The following is a 17,776-nucleotide window of genomic DNA, read 5'->3' as shown; positions in this document are numbered from 1 at the left end:
TTGAGCCTACTGATTTAGATTTTTTCTGCTTTTAAAATAATAGTAAAATTTCAGTTAAATGTGTTGACTGTTTTCAAAAAATTAAGCAATTTGTACGATATATGTTAGGAAAACAGTTTAATTTTTTTTTATTATGTTCACTTATTGTTCATGTGATGGTGATAAGGTACTTAGATACTTTGCTCAATTACTTTTTTCATGCTTAAAAGGAACACTGATGTCTTGTCAGCTCCCCAGTAGTCTTAATCCCACATCCAAATCACTCCCATAAGAGGTACCACCAAGATTTCAATGTAGTATTGAGGAAACAATTATAATATTTTAGATGATAAAATAACAAAACATAAAATTAATCATATGTTTCAATATTTATTATAAATGTACTTAAACTTATTTAAACATTTTATTTACAAATAATAATTAATAATACAATTATTAAAGAAACATGAAATATCATTTTCTATGTTAAGTTGTTATACTTAGAAGAGCATATCTGTAATTATTAGTACTGGGATTTCGAACAAGTACATATGGTAAATTTGTTTTAGACTCTGACCAAAGATTGAACAATTCAATTAATGCAGGGCCAGGCATGTAACCAATGCCAATATATTTGGATTTAGTAAAACTAAAATGACTATTACATGAGAACCCCAAAATTACACGACTACAACTGTGCTTTAAGGGTGTTTGTTCTTCAGGAATCCATAACTTTTTCATTTGATTCAAATATTCCTTCACTATCTGTGACGTTGGAGATACCTTGAGTTTAAATCGTTTACAGAGAATGTTTCTTTTTTTCTTTTCTAATACACGTTTCCGTCTCAAGGATCTCAACAATTTTTTGTGTTCCAAACGGTAAACCTTTCGCTTGAAAGCATTCAAATCTTTGTGAATTTTTTCTAAAGGACCTAAGTTAGATTTATCTCCAATGTTATTTAAATCATCGAGAGTTGGTAAACACACGTGTGAATTAGGTTTCAGAATACCTTTCTGTGATAACTGAAGTCTAATGGGTACTAAGCAAGTTTGTAAGTCAACAAATTCAGACTTTAGATTTTCAAAATTAATTTTTTCTTTTAAATTTAAAGTTAAATTTTGCAGTTGAGCTAATAACTTAATATTTCGCAATACATATTTATTATTAGAGTCTAACATCCATTCATTACAGAGAATGTCCCAAGGACAATGAAATGGAGTCTGAAAACCTAACTTAATGTAATTAATTCGCATTTGTGGAGGAAGCCTAAAATGTTTTTTCATTGCTTCTTCTTTTTCCAACTTGGCTCTAAGGTTTCCAGCATCAGTATCTGGTTCATCTGATCTAGGCAAACATCGTTCTAGTATCATGGTTGTAGTTTCTCGAAGTCCTCCAGGTTGACATCCATTCATAATTAGACCTAACCAAAATGGCATGGCCCATCCAGCTGGTAAGATAATATCCCAACCACTACCATAACCTAAGACAATAATTGGCTTTAATTAAAAAAATAACATATTATATTAATTTTAGTTAAATAACCTGGTCTAGTAATTGGATGATACTGCCCAGGTCGTTGAATTAAAAGAATCGGTATAATAGACATTGAATGTTCATCCAATGCAATTTTGTCATTGCCATTAATAACACAATTACTTCGTAACTTATTAATTTCACAATTAGACATCTTATTCTGCGTTGACTTGTTTCGAACCTTTGAATTCCAAATTGTAGAAACACTGGCTACTGTAGGAAGTTGAAATGAATAATCTTCTGTTAGTAAAGAATCTAAAAATCAAAAATTCTTAGCTAATTAATTAATTAATTAATTTTAAAATAATCGTATAAGTATATTTATAAATATTTAAAAACCTTTTGAAATAGGTAAAGCTTTTGTTCTTTTCATCGGAAACACCAGCCTTGGATCAATTGTGTGAAATCCAATCACACAGTTCGCTGGATATGATTCTGGTCTATCAGCACCACTTAAAGATTCCCAAAGTTTTGTTTGAATATCAGTGGATTTTTTTAGATTGTTTAAGTGGGACGACCACCATTTTTCTTCAATAATTTTTTTTGAATTAACCAAAATAGCAGGATATAGTATACGACTTAAAACACTATTTGACAATGGTCCTGTTATTCTTAGTCTATTCAAAGAACCTTTTAATAAAGTCATTTTCATAGTACTATTCACAAAAGAAGGAGTCTGTACTACAGGAATTACAGTATTCTTTGAATTTTTTATAATTTCTAAAAGTTTAGGCTTTTTTAGAACTGGAGGTCCAGATTCTAAACTATCAGAGTTATTTTGCTTCAAATTAAATGTAGTTTGTAATTCTTTTGCTAATTGTGAATAAATTGAAGGTTCTGCCCAAATCCAAATGGCTCTCATTTTGTCTTGAACACAAATATCCCAAAGAAATGACACCCTACCAATAGCTCCATGAGGATAAGTACCATTTTTATACATGCAAATTGATCCTTCTCTAGTTCCTTGTTCATAACACTTAGCTTTGAATGTACGTCCACAATCTTGATTAACATGGTGCATTAAACCTTTTATTAATTGATCATAGGGTCCTTTTAGTTCAATACAACTCATGTAGGATACATCCTAAATAAATAAAATAATAAATACAAATAGTAAAAATGTTATACTTATGTGTTTCATTTAAATATTTTACTTGAGCTAAACAGTGATTTCCTATTGCTCTGTAACATGCTCGATAAGTTTTATCATGTGAGCTTTTAGGCAATTTATATCCATCCTTAAGTACCATATGAAATCGTTTTGCAAACCAGACATGAGTTTCTAGCCATTTTCCATTTTTCTGACGACGCATATAGTCTAATCGACGACTTTTGGGTTTGCGCCTATAATCTTTTCTACGCCTTACATGTTTATTGATTTGCTTTTCAATCTAAATAATATATATTAATAAAATATGTAATACAATACAAATATGTTTGATATATTTAAGTACAGATTTTTTATGAGCAGCTCGCAAATCTTTAGGCATTCTTTTTACAGTTGAGCTCATGACTCGACGGCGCATTTTTTTTGGAAGACGTTGAAATATCATTTTATTGCACTTTTTTGGAGTCTCTAAAAAGAATTTTACATATTTAGTACAATTATCAAAAATAGTTACTAATATGTAAGTAATGGGTTAATATAATACGAAAACAAGTAAATATTTAGAATAAAAATAAATTTATATTAGTAATATCAATTAGTATTTAAGTAATTTTAAAGCATTTAGCTTCGACCAGTACGTGTTCTCTTCATTATTATAGCATGTACCTTAGTAATAAATAGACCTAATGTATGTATAAACTATAAGCCATTAGCTGTGACTTAAATTTTATACATAATCTAATAACTTACGTATTTCTTTTAGTAAAGCTTGTATTTCTTGATTGCGAGCTAATAAAAATGAATCTACATCAACTTGGTTCCCTGGTCTGACATGACCTGGAATGTCATCCAATATTTTATGTAGATGATCCATAGCTTAAAATACTATTTTCAGTCAAACTTATAATAAAATTTAAATAGGTATTTAAAAAATAGTCGGTTCAAGTCAGGACGTCAGCACGGCGCACATGGTCGTTAATATGATTGATAAGGATGTAGTGATAACACAGACATATAATACAAGTCATATTATATACAAGGTTTTGTCCTATAGGTCTGTCTTATACACGCGTAACATAGTTAAAAAGTGTTTTGCGCGAGACAACTTCACTCCCTCGATATATATATCAAAATTACCAAAATTTTAAATCGCATTGAGGAGAACTTTACCCGTGATGTAGCGTTTTAATGTTTTTGATAGTGGTAGTCAAGAATTTTTAATTTTTGGTGATTACTTGGCACTTTCCAGTTTCCATACCGTTCAATAGGCATACTTGTCTTGTACTTTATATATTATAATTTGTCACTGATGCCATTCTCACGGATTAACAGTAAATATGGCACAAGACGCAAAAGTCAAAGAATGGTTAGGTTTTTTTTTTGGAGATTTTTATTCCGAGATTCTTTAAAATATAGTTTATTATAAATTTATCTACGATTTTGTTTTTAAAAATCATATCCTTTGCCTTGGGAGTTGGGGACATTCAGGCCCGGATAGGCCCGGCGATTACCGAGTTGAACTCGGCGGGCCGCTTAAAATTTAGACCGACTTAGTAATACATGGCCGAAAATATTTGAATACCCTAAACTCTGTTACTATTAACAGCTCAAAAATGTATATAAATATGAATTAATGACAATATTTTATTGAAAAATGGGCCGTTAACAATTTTTAGAGCCGGTTAAAATCCTAAAACTTGGAGGGCCGGTACCTTGCTTATCCCGGCGCTAAGGACATTATTCGTTTTATCTTATTATTCCGTTTAAACCTAGGTAATAGATTTTATTACATAACACATAGGTACGTACTACGTACTACGTATAGCCAGGTTTGTTCTATGGTATAGCCTACCAAAAATATTGGGTCTAGTCATAGACCTTAATATTCTACTAGACAGGAACTGTAGATAACAACGGCATTACGAACGGCGTAACAACACGCTGCAGTGCTGTAAGCCGTTTTGGACGACAGGAGTGCATAATATGTATATTAGAAATATTTGTGTAACAATAAATTATGAAATTAGGTGATAAATAACATTTTACCTTTTATAGCTAATAAACCATTAATAATAGTTCAAATAGACAATATAAATAATCCAGGCTACGGAATTACCTACCAATATTACCATGCGTACAAGTAATCGGGTAATCAAACAGCGCCTTCTATCTTGTTATGCATTCCATAGTTCCATACGCTCATTGTTTACCTAGTAGTATAAGGTCCATGGGTCTAGCAGAGGGGTAATTCAAAATATACTGCTTAATGCGTAGAGGTCTGATGTCATTTTAATTGAGGAATCTCTTTCTGACTTCTGTACGACTTGTGTATTGCGTGTGTGAGCACCTATGGATTGTTTGATTGAATTTTTCAAAATTTCTTTGGACATCTGGACGTGGCAGGTAAGAATTACTTAAGTACCTATACCTATAATTTATTTAAATAACAATTTACCATTTATTTTAAAATTAAAAAATAGCAATTTGTTGTTTATATTTTTTTTCCTATTAAAGTATTTTATTTATAACTCTAGGTATTAAGAATGTTTATTACTGGACTACTAGAGTTAGGTTTTTAGAATTCTTTAAAACAGTTTTCCAAATAAATTATATGTATGTTTAATTGCAGAAAAAAAAATTAAAAATTGTTAGTCACAATTTCATTTATAAATTATTTTATTTTTTATTTAAAGTTTTTACGAAATATCTCAAAATCGCGAAAATTTTATAAATGATATACCTATATAATTATATATAATATATAGTATATATTATGTATGGAAAATTTGCAATTCATTTTGTAGTTGAAAATTTATAAAATTTTTAGTATTTATATTCAAGATTAAAAAATTCAACACAAAGTTTACCATAAGTTTTCTTTTAAATAGCTTTAAAGAAAATTCGTGCATCATTATAGGAAAAAATGTTCTGTGCGTCTGAAATCTGAATTTTAAATTTTTATGAAATATAACGATAACTATTCAATAAGAACGATTTTAAATATTTGTTAATAATTAAAAAGTATAAGTCTTTGATAAATTAAATTTTTAAATATTTCGCTTATTTTACGGTTATTTATAATATAAGTATTTGAAATATTTGTCTTTTTTTATAAATGTCTACAATTTTTTTTGCTATGTTAAAATACTTGAAAATTTAATGTCTTATAGTAATTCAAAAATTATAAAAATATTTATAGGCACGAATTTTTTTTATTAGCCTTTGAAGTTAAAATATTATTGTCAAAATTCATCAAAATCATGAATATTTGCATTATTTTGTAGTTAAAAATTTTTATACAAGTAGCTAAGAATTGAAAATTTAATACAAGATTTACAATAAGTTTGTCCATTACTTAATTATCAGGAAAAAAATTTTTTTAGAAAAATCGAAAATTTTAGTGGTCTATAAATAACTCAAAAAAAGTCAAAATGTTTTGCTGTACATAGATAACACTTATATAAATTATAAATTTATAAACATTTGGTGAAAATATCATAGACGTATAAATTAATTAATTAATTAATTTTTATGTCTATGGATCATCCATAGATATTGTCTATGATTCCAGGATATTATTTTTTACTCCATGACCGGGCGGTGATCTTATCAAATCCGGCTCCGTCATCATTCAATACTCATTACCGTTGTCAGTTAACACGACAACATATAATATTATTCTTAATATTATAATTTTATGTGGTTACCGATTGGCTATTACCATTACTGAAGCGGCAAGTCGTTTAAAAATTGATTGAGTAGTAAGCACACACTGTACATCAACGGGAAGCTTGTGTGCTGGCCGCTAAAAGATATTGTCCGAAAATAAATTTGTAAATTTTTGATCATCTCTTATTCTCTCGGTGTTGCGATCAAGTACGAGACACACCGCTGTCCAATGTAAGTATTATGTCGTCTAATCTATGATTATTGTGCATAATGCTAACTAGTAGCTTTAGTATTTTAACATATACTTGTTATTGGATTGTAATTCCCACGAATAAAAATTGTTATTTGTTGTGGCCGAATTATGTTTTGATCCAACCAGTTAACGTTAAGACATGTAGAGATAAATAATAATATTCCAATATTACTGGTCGCTCTATCTCTCAATTCCTAAGAGTCGATGGATGTTGTGAGTGGGAGAATGGTTTGGGTATATAGCGTACATTATTGGATTATAGAAAACATGTAGCTTATTTTAATAATAGTATGATTATTGTTTATTACATAGGTACAGTGGTGTAGATACAATTTTTTTCTAGGGGTGGAGTATTTAAAATACAGTTTTGATACAAATTACATGTTATTAGTAAAACTGAACGTCATTATTATTTTGTTCTAACCAATATAAAAAAGATTTTTTTTCGTTGAGGATGGGGCTGGGTGGAAACCCCTTACACCCCCTCTCCCACCGTAACTACGCCACTGAGTACAAATGTAAGTTATATGTATAAAAATGATTGACAAGTTAATAATTAAATAACATTTTAAAACAGGTTTTTAAATTTCTTAAGATAATTATTGTAAGTCAAAAATAAACTATTAATTATTCAACTGATAATAAAATTATTCATTTAAAAAGTACATGTATTATAATTTAATAAGTTTTTAAGAATATTTTTCTTGAATATAAACTTATATGACAAGAGGTAGTATTCTCTACTAATTAAAATTAATATTAGAATGATTAAATAATGTTTTACAAATGATCTGATCTTTTTAATTTTTTGACTATCCTGTTTGTTAATAATGTATATTTTTTATTATAAATGTTAAGATTATTATTATTATTTATATTAGATATTAAGATAATTATTATTTTAAATGTAATGTATATTATATTATATTTTTAATTTTTAGAATGATTACAGACGTTCAATTAGCTGTATTTGCCAATGTATTGGGTGTTGGCTTATTTCTTCTAGTTGTTCTCTACCATTACGTCACTGCAAATTTTCCATCAAAATAATTTTATCATTGTAAGTGTATTACTTAATTTTATTAAAATATATTATCCTTATTACTTTTTAGTTTTTTATTTTAGGTTGCAAGCTTATGCACAATTGTGTTCCAGTATCTAGTTTAATATGATTCTGTTTATTATAATACTATGATCCTACATAATATGCACATTTTAATATAATCTTAATGTAAAAACTTTAAACCTTTATTAGTTTTTACATAATAATGTTATCTTATGTATGTTTTTGAATCATAATTGTGTTCTCCTAGTACTTGTTTTTATATGATTTGTGAGTCAGTATATTGTAATCTGTATTTGTTGTCTTTTGTTTGAGGAAATATTACAACATAATGAGCTTAAAAATAATACGTAAGGCGCTTAGTATCACTGAAAAATTATCAATTTTACAAAAATATGATTCTAATCCTTCATTAGAGAAAACAAAGTTAGCAGAATCTCTGAACATAGCAGAGTCAACTTTAAGAACAATTATTGCCAAAAGAAAAGAAGTAGAAAAAAGTGCTTTTGAAGGATCAAACAAGAGAAAGAAAATAAAACATGGAAAATATTTTACTATTGAACAAATTCTGATTAAGTGGATTAATGAAAAGCATGCTAATTCCGCGCCTATTAATGGCCCTCTTATTCAATGTGAAGCCTTAATAATTGCCAATTCTTTAGGTATTACTGATTTTAAAGCAACAAACGGATGGTTGGATCGATTTAAGAAAAGGAATCAAATTCGTTACTGCCAAGTTAGTAAAAAATCTAAATTGGAAAATATAAATGTTTGGTTTTTGAACCTTTTGCCTAAATTTAAAGAACAATATGATTCAAAAGATATTTTTAACGCTACTGAATTTGAGTTATGTTATAAACTAATGTCTAATAAATTACTTGGTTTTAAAAAAAATACACGCAATAAAACATGTTTTAAAGGTAAACTTAGCAGAGAATCTCTCAAAGTACTCATCTGTGCTAATTCTGATGGAACAGAAAAATTGAATCCGCTTGTAATTGGAAAACATTTGAAACCTAGATCTTTCATTAATAACAAATCTTTTCCGTGTGAGTATTCTGTAAAAAATACCAAGTTGATGACTAATGAACATTTCTGTTCATGGGTTAAAAAATTAGACAAGAGCATGATAAACAAAAATCGGAAAATTGTTCTTATTGTAGACACCAGTTCAACTATTCAAAAGGATATTGAGTTGAAAAATGTGGAATTAGTATTTTTTCCACCCTACATTACAAAAAAACGTCAACCCATGAATTCAGATGTAATTAATGTCTTGAAACAATTTTATGAAAAACACTATTTAAATATCTTGAAAAAGTCGTCCAACACTAAGCAGTGTAACATATTGGATGCATTACGTTATATAACTGCAGCGTGGAACAGCATACAGCCTAAGATGATTGCTGACTGTTTCAAACGAGTTGGAATTGAATGTTCGTATAATAAAGTAATTGATAATACTGCTAATGAATTGATAGGACCTATAAAAAACTCTTCATCACATTTAATAAAATCCAGTCCAGACAATGAAAATTTAATACATACAGAGCACAAAAATATACAAAGTAGTGAAGACTTGGTTAATATTGTTGATGGTGAAAATTGTAATGAAGATTATGATAGTGATGAAGATAATGAATCTGATGATGGTCAAAATGAATCATTATCTAATGCGATTAATGCTATCAATGTTTTAAGACGTTATCTTCCAACATTAAAAGGAAGTGAAGTTGCTTTGTCTAATATTGATAATGTTGAACATTTTATTTTTTCTAAACTGCCAAATTTATAATGAAATACTTAAAAAAAAAAATTCTAGTAAAAACATTTGTTTTAAATTTTTTTTAAAAATTTATATATATTTAGTATAAGATGTGTAAGATATGTAATTTTCATGATTCCTTGAATACATATTAATATTATTTTTCTTTAAATAAATTATAGTTATTTAAAATGTTCATATGCAATCATATAGTAAATTTCTCATTTCATAAATTGACAAACCTAAACTATTCCATGAATTAAATTTATCAGTCTTGTATTCAGATTTACTGGAGTAAATATGTTTTGTGTACTATTTTTGTATCATAGTATATTATTGTGGACTGGCCAACTAGAGTTATATATTTTGTTGTAACATAATATCTGTTTGTTGTATTAATCTTGTAAGATTAATTGTAAGAGTTTTTAAAATTACTGAAATCAATACAAGAATTTAACAAAATTAATTTCTTATTAATAATATGGATCATGCAAGTATAATATTTTGTGCAGTAAATTTATGTTAAATATAAAGGCATTTTTTTTTACATCAAATTGTGTAAACTTTGAATTATAATTCCAGTTTTGTTATTAAGTGTTTTTATTCAACCATTGTTAAATAATTGATGTAATTCTACTATGTTTCTTAGATGCTTTGAATATGATTTTGTTGTACACAATAAATAATGACATATTATATTCTGTGTAAAATGGGTAGAGAGGTCAAGATTCTTGTGCTATTTTATATAAATTAAGTGTGGTCATTTTATATAATAAAATAAATAACATAACGATCATACAATTATTAATAATTTCCCAGAGACTTAAAATGTTTTATTTTAGATGAAATTGTATTTAATTGCGATTTTTTTTAGTTTTACTTTAGATAATATATTAGGTTAGAATAGAAAATCATTTTAGGCAAATCATAATACTTAAAAATAAATAATTTTTAAATTTTTACAGAATATCCATGTGAACTACATTCCGGCAAGTGGCAATATATAGCACGATGTTCAACTACAAGTTGGATATCATTCCACATTTAATACAAAATGAAATAATACTCAATTTATTTTTCAAACTAAATTCACCTCTTCAATGTTTACAGAAAATTAATTTAAATTAAAAAAATATATGTAGGGTCATTCAAATTATTGTAATTTTTTCTTTAAAGTACTTTGAATGACCCTGCATTGAGTCATATATTAATCAATTCATCAACACAAAAATTAATTTTATACAAAAAAATAATCTATTTTTATTTTTTATATAATTATAATCTTTTTTTCTCCATACATTCAGTTTAATATAATTAATTAGAGTATTATTATCAAAAGTATATTATGTACACTATTTGCTTAAATTAAATTATTAAATATTTATACTTCATTTAATTTTATAATTTGATTAGCCAATTTTATTGAAATTAAAATTACAATATTACTGTTTGTACAATTATGTGTACTGATATATTATAATTAATAAAGGCTATAAGATTTTTATCTTTATGCTAAATACCCAGTACTCGGACAGATCATTGTGTTTAAGTCATTGGTTGAGCAAAATGTTTATTAGATGAATAAAATAATAAGGTAATATAAGATATATGTCTTATTTAATAATTATATATCTAATTATATTATGTATTTTGAAATTGTCAGATTCTGAAGAACTTGAGGTAGGTACCTATGTATACTCATGATAATAGCCACTTATAACATTAAATTTCTATGATCAACAACCAGTCATCTGTACTTATATTATATAACAGGGATAGCAGTTTTTCTAATGTTACGTGCCAAAAACTACGTAATATTTTTTTTCTGCACGTCATTTAATTATTAAATGTATGTAAAAATATGAAAATATTTATAGAATTTATACTTAGCCGTCGCATCGTTTTACGTCTAAAATGTTTAAGCGAACCTACAATATTTAAAGACGTTAACATTAATGGAAAAGTTTAAAGTACATATAATAGAATCTTGTTTATCATTGAAAATAAAATACAATTTGTATACAATTTTAATGTTTAATGAACTGATATTGTTCCTTTACTAATTTTGGATACGTTTATCTAGTATTCTAGTTATATCGTATTATATAGGTCCCTCGTTCCTATGCGGCTATGCTATTGTATTTTATTTACGGCTACCTATAATATATTGGTATTTGGTTGTCTGTAGGTTATCCGCGCAAAAGTAAAATAGGTAGGTATCTTAATTATTGAGAACTTTAGTGAAATAGGTAGGTACTTACATGATACCATATTAAATTTGTTCTGTTAGTTACACAATTTAAAAATATCGAAATTCTCATTTGAGAAGGATCAATTAGATCTATATTTAACAATAATTTAAATAGTTTGTGATCAGCTGTTAGGATGGATTTTAATACTATTTATCCCCATAGCTTTTGCCACTGCATCGCATGAATGAGTTATGATATATGACTATTACATATTTTTATAGTATTAACCTTTTTTTTTTTGTAATAAGTTTCATAAGCTGATAATCTTATAATTTATACAGTTAAACATAAAAAGTCTGATCCAGTGGCCTGCACTCACGTGATATTTATAATATGGTCCTTTAATTTTATTTACTTACCTAAACTAGTTAAACGTTTTAAACATTTTGCGTTTTCTTTAAATTTATTTTATTTGTAAAATAATTAATAATATATAATATGTTAAATATAAATAGTTTTAGTACTCATAAAAGATACAGTTGATAAAATAATTTGATGTGAGGATATCATTGTATATTTACCTATAAATACATTTTGAAATTTGTGCAAAATTGTTACCTATATAGGTAAATGAGATCTACCTATATATTGTTTTGTAATAAATCCTTACGTTAGAACACCAATAGGTAGTAGGTACTGACGGCATTGACATGATATTTGTAGACTGTACTTATAAACGCTATGAAAGTATGAACCTATTTATTGTATTTAAATTTTAATAATTTAAATGTTAGGTATTTTATTACGATTGCCTATATCGAACCCCTTAAAAAGCTCTTATAATATGCTGTTTTCTTTACCAAGATTCACGTTTATTTTTCTAAACAATATTTTCCGTTGAATAATTTAAACTCAAAAAGCCACTAGGAAGTAGTTTGATATTTATTAAAACATGACCTTTACGACTAAACATATATTGTATTGAATAAACTAGCAGCACATTAACGTCTAACACATAAATTGAGTTTTGTTTATGTTAGTCCAGTGGACTAAAAGGTACAAAAAGGTCAATCAATTATTTTATAACCACGGACACGCAAAAAAAGTCTCAGGAATAATACATCCAGCTGGTAGCTGCAGTCGTTTAATTTAAGGTAAAATGTTGTAACCATTTAAAAAAAACTGCTTTAGACAACGTTGTACAGGAAAAAATTAACGTGATTTTCGCAAAAAATGTTTCTTAGCGCATTTTTATTGAACACTCAGTCATGGACGATGGACCTATTTGTTTTTTTTGTTGGGGGGGGGAGAGGAAGAGAAAAGAATTAGGTTATTTTTTATTGCAAATTCAAGCATTTAGTTTTAATTGTATCATACAATATCAACATTATGCACATAAAATATCATCTGTTTATAAATTATAGATGTTTATATTTTTTAGTAACTTATTTTTTTATATTATGGGCAAATACTCAGGTCTGGTGCGTAACCGTTCCTCCTTTGCTCTTTAGAAAATACCTACAGACGTAGATATAATACAGATATATTTTTCCTAAGTCGTGGGCTGAAATATTTGATGGGGATTTGCAAAACGCCTTTTAATTTTAATTTCATAATTTGTTGCGACTTACAAGATATTTGAACAATACGAGAGTGTAGGTACTAAGATAAAAAAAAGACATGTTTTATTGAATTAAGAATCTTTGTATTGATATGGTAAATTCAAATGATATTTATATTTAATAAGTAAATCGTAATATACCTACCTAACGTATTTAAAATAAAACATTTTATAGGTTAAATTGTATATATACCTATATTAGGTACACGGTACACGCAAGTCACTATAGCTTTCAAGTAGGTAACCTATATAAGAGCTACAAAAAGTTATAAATTAATATCAACAAAAAAAACTTTTAATCGATTATAATTTTTTCATTATATCGCGTAATCGCGTGTGATAATTTGTGTCTTGTGTGTATTATTTCCTCAAAAGGTTTCTTAATTTCCTATTACTATAATAATACAATTTGTACCTACAATGTATCTACATATTTACATGTAGTTTGTGAAAGAATCATATTATTAAATTTACAGGTACCTAGGACAAAAAATTGATTTGTTGATAAAATATCACAGTACCTATAGTTAGGTACACGTCAAAAACAATTTCCTGAACTTGAAAGGTACGTGTACACTGTACATATATACATATATATAATATAATGTAAGTATTAAGCAGACTGTTCACGTGTCTGTCTGATATAATCTGTAAATTTTTTTCGTTCATTGTCTAATTTTTTGTCAGTAAGATCGTCACAAGCTAGAGATGCTCTCAATTTTGCAGTAGTGTGTTCAAGATCCTAAAAAAAAAAAAAAAAATTATGAAGATTTTCAAATTTTAATAATTAAAATTAATCCATCAACATTTAAATCTAAAAGAATGGTCCAAGTTTGATAAATACTATGTTTAATTATACCGAATTTATATTTTTGTTAAACCACTTTTAAGATCTATCATTAGTACCTATAATTCTGCTTTTTAAATATATTTTAAAATCCTAAAAATCAAAATTTTAATGTATTCATATTATTAAATAAAAAATAGGGTTGAGCATGCTTGATGAATCATTTGCATAATACCTTGTGAGTAGGGGGATTACTTCACTATGCTCGCTTCCATTAGTCAACCCTCATTTTTAATAATGAACGATAACAGTAGGTTATGTTTAATAACTTTTTATTTTATTTTAGTTATTATGGTAATAGAAAAACAATTTCATTAGGTACTTTTTATATAATAACATTACATCATTTAATACACTATTTAATATTATATTGATTAAGTTTTTTTGTTTATTATTCTTATGAACTATAATTATTATGAATTACAAAGTAAATGAAAAAAAAAATGAATTCGATTATTATACTGCCATAAGAATATAAGATTGAAATTTGAAAGTACTAAAGTTAAATTGATTTTACCAGAATATCATGCATAAGTGTAATTAATAAATCCAATATAAACTGTACATAGGTACCTATTACATAAATTATAAATATTGAATGGACACGCGCCTAGAAAGCTATATATGTAGTACCTACCTATATAAATCAACCTTTATTACTGTAAACTGTAAGGTAGGTAATTCTAAATAAAATTATGTTTTATCTTATATGATTTTATAAGCACCTAGGTACCAAAATTAGATATGTTTCTTAAATACGGAAACACATGCGTTTACTTTTACTATACCTATTAATTGTTTTAAGGACATTGTTAGTACGGTGTACGAATTATAGTTATAATTATTATAATTCTTGTTTATATAGCTTGATTTATTTACTAATTAATATATTTGTATTTGAATTTAATAGTATTTTTATAATTTATTTAGTAAGTAATCATTAAAATTCAATATTAAAATCCGTTAGGTACTATTGAACTTGGGCATCTGTATAAGTGACTAATGCTTAAAAAGTTGAAGTATTTAAATTATACTATACAATCAACATTCAACATATAGCGTTAGAGTTTGTCGGAATTATGGTGTAATATTATTACTCACTTTTAAAAACGTTTCATTCCTTTTTTTTGCGATTTTCTTTTGTTTCTCCATCTGCTCTCGGCGGATTTTAAAAAAGTCTCCTTCTTCCATCACTACCATCGTCTTGCGCCTGTTCAATCTGTGTAAAGTAACAATATTTATTATTATTTTAATGTAATATCGCAGATATTATATGATTTAATACAACATTCACTAAAAGTATACCTAGGTGATAGATTCTAAAATATTTTCATTCATCCAATAAAATATTTAAGTCATTTGAATTTTTCAAACAATTTAAAAATGATATTTTTTACAATTTAGTATGTACCTACTTAAAGGTAGTGTAAAATTGTATTGAAAAGAAGTCTCTTTTCGTTTCTAAATTTAGCTCTACGACATACTAATAAAATTTCTTACAAACTTAAATAATATAAACAATAAATTATAAAAAATATTTTTTTATATTATACCTTTTACGTCTATGGTTTGTATACTTACATCTCTTTTAATTGGTTTTCTAAGTGGATTTCCCTGTCTATATAACCACGCAATACTTGCCTGGCAATGTCTTTTTCCGACATAATATCTGTTGAACGTTAAAAAATATAAAACGCGCGTTTGAACGCAACGAATGCAATTCATGAAATGCCATGTAAATCGGCGATTTGTTTAGACCACATACATAGTTAGTTGCTAAGGAGGGCATAGTTACAAGGACGCCGGTATCACGAGGGTGTCCTGTACATATTATACTCGTCGTGTTATATAATTCCAATATATATATATCTTTATAATATATATTATAAATGTAAAAGAATAGGATTTTTTTATGTACCCATATTTTGTAACGACGCTATTTAACTTTTTTCCATTTTTTTTTCACAGAATTGTTCTAAATACCTTCCTTAGTGTCACCGCGTCGTCCGATTTTCAAGGGTTTGATTTTAAAGGGTTGGAATCGGTAATGATATATTTTTAAAAAATAAATAAAAATAAAATATAATATAATAAAATAAATAAATAAAATTAGTCAGGTTGTTATACCAATACTATATAAAAACCACGATATAACACATAATCATTGTATTTTATCCACCGTAGTAAAAAACAAAAATTGATACAACTTTGGAATTTAAGGGTTAGAAACTATAAACTTACGTATACATCACGTGGCAGTGGCAACTATCACATATATATAAAACGGTGCTCGAGCACAAGGCCGTAGCCAGGGGGACATTAGGTTTCAAACCTCCACCCGAAATTTTTTTTAAAATAAGATTGAATAGTTAGAATTTCATATTTTATTACATAATATCATAATATAACATATTTATACTTTAACCCCCCCCCCCTCCAAAAAAAAAAAATATATATTTTTCTGGCTACGGCCTTGCTCAGCACCCCTTTCATGGATAATTAAATGTATTCACACATATTATTAGACTTGGTACATGGTATGTGTGAAGTAAATACATTTTAAAATTCAAGTTTTTATATAGCCAATTCAAAAAAAATCAAAAACCATATCAAAATAAACTTTAAATATCAGTAGGGGTACTGTCTGTATGTACTAAGTTTTTTTAAGCGAGCACCTTTACAATTTTTTGAGATAACCGCTACTGTCCATCGCGGTCGTCGTGCTCCCGTGACCCTATATTTTATACAACACTGCAGTACTCTACCTATCACGGAATCGGCTGCAGCAAACCTGAGTATAGACAACCAGTGACCATTATAATAGTTCAATTCTCACGAATGCTATCGGTTCTCTTAACCCCCTTTTTTATCCGTGTATCCTGTGACAGTTATTTTTAAGTATTACCTAATTTTTAATTTTGTGAAATAATACTCACTATTATTATAATTAATTGTGTTGTTTAATTATCTTTTGTCGATCCACGTTATAATCCTCATTCAATAATTATTGATACAGGCGATTCAGGACTGCTAAATTTCCACACCACCCTAGGGGTATTAGCATAGGCGCGTTTTTTTTATAGTGGTATCGCCAGGAGCCATATTCCACTTATACTTACCTTGTCTGCGGCGCTGGGTACTTGTCGCTGGTCTGATCGTCGAAGTAACTATTCTAAAGTCGGCTTTACTGCAGAAATATCGGACGTATCGCGGATGCCTGTTTCACAGCGACTGCGGCACCGTTCGACGGCACGTTGAGGGTGTTCGTCGGACCACGGACCGTCTGGCCACGATCGATACCGATAGTCGATTACTAACCCTGAGAGGTGCTCGTCGGGTGATGCCGTCAGTTCGACTTGGGTGTTCGGAGTTCTTTCTGCTGGTCGGTTTCTTCACTGCGATCCTTCTTGGCTGTTTTTTTCTTCTAGATGTTGAAGGCTTGAGTTGTCGAACAAGACTGATCAGTTTCAGTAAACGGACCGGTACTTATACCTAATACAGTGTCAATAAATTCTGTTTATTGTTTCGTAGTTACTCGATTTTGTGGCCAGATTAAAAAAAACACGTGTCAAAGATTATTATTAATAACTTGCTTCCGTGGTGTAGAAGGAATTATTATTTATTTTTGAATGTTAATAAATGAAAATTTATGCGCTTTTCTTTTATAAAAAACCAAATTAACTATCAATAATATTCTATTTATAACTCATATATTTTTTTTTATTTAGCCATTTTTACACTTAGT

At 27.7% G+C, this 17,776-nt stretch overlaps 2 protein-coding genes across 6 annotated transcripts; one reads left to right on the top strand and one right to left on the bottom strand.

Annotated features, from left to right (window-relative positions):
• Positions 1-349: 349 nt before the first annotated feature.
• Positions 350-3,613, bottom strand: LOC114123572 (ribonucleases P/MRP protein subunit POP1). The gene is made up of 6 exons (XM_027986603.2): positions 3,372-3,613; positions 2,968-3,089; positions 2,668-2,904; positions 1,853-2,597; positions 1,523-1,768; positions 350-1,460 (listed from the first exon to the last, which is right to left on the bottom strand). Exons 1-6 carry the CDS (start codon positions 3,493-3,495, stop codon positions 466-468), a joined length of 2,469 nt encoding a protein of 822 aa, XP_027842404.2. The 5' UTR covers positions 3,496-3,613; the 3' UTR covers positions 350-465.
• A 1,396-nt stretch (positions 3,614-5,009) lies between these two features.
• On the top strand, positions 5,010-17,101 carry LOC114123553 (dolichyl-diphosphooligosaccharide--protein glycosyltransferase subunit 4). 5 transcript variants are annotated; one of them, XR_003592362.2, is made up of 5 exons: positions 5,010-5,024; positions 6,174-6,521; positions 7,485-7,603; positions 10,337-10,965; positions 11,035-17,101. XR_003592362.2 is itself a non-coding variant. In XM_050210725.1 (3 exons), exon 2 carries the CDS (start codon positions 7,486-7,488, stop codon positions 7,591-7,593), a length of 108 nt encoding a protein of 35 aa, XP_050066682.1. In that variant the 5' UTR covers positions 6,218-6,521; position 7,485; the 3' UTR covers positions 7,594-7,603; positions 7,669-7,808. The 5 variants fall into 5 exon arrangements, 2 of the variants coding, with proteins under 2 accessions (XP_050066682.1, XP_027842373.1); XR_007606961.1 differs by lacking the exon at positions 11,035-17,101 and having other exon boundaries at positions 6,193-6,521; positions 10,337-10,976; XR_003592363.2 differs by lacking the exon at positions 11,035-17,101 and having other exon boundaries at positions 10,337-10,976.
• Positions 17,102-17,776: the final 675 nt, after the last annotated feature.

The sequence above is a fragment of the Aphis gossypii genome, chromosome 1 (assembly GCF_020184175.1).
Source record: "Aphis gossypii isolate Hap1 chromosome 1, ASM2018417v2, whole genome shotgun sequence".
NCBI lineage: Eukaryota > Metazoa > Arthropoda > Insecta > Hemiptera > Aphididae > Aphis > Aphis gossypii.
Note: the sequence above shows the minus strand (reverse complement) of the source record. Positions and strands in the feature narration are given on the sequence as shown.

Coding starts and splice junctions, on each gene's coding strand:
- LOC114123572 (XM_027986603.2), bottom strand. CDS start 3,495: ATGGATCATCTACATAAAATATTGGATGACATTCCAGGTCATGTCAGA. Junction 2,905..2,967: donor GAGCTGCTCATAAAAAATCT/GTACTTAAATAT, acceptor TATATTATTTAG/ATTGAAAAGCAAATCAATAA. Junction 1,769..1,852: donor AGCTTTACCTATTTCAAAAG/GTTTTTAAATAT, acceptor TTTGATTTTTAG/ATTCTTTACTAACAGAAGAT.
- LOC114123553 (XM_027986572.2), top strand. CDS start 7,486: ATGATTACAGACGTTCAATTAGCTGTATTTGCCAATGTATTGGGTGTT.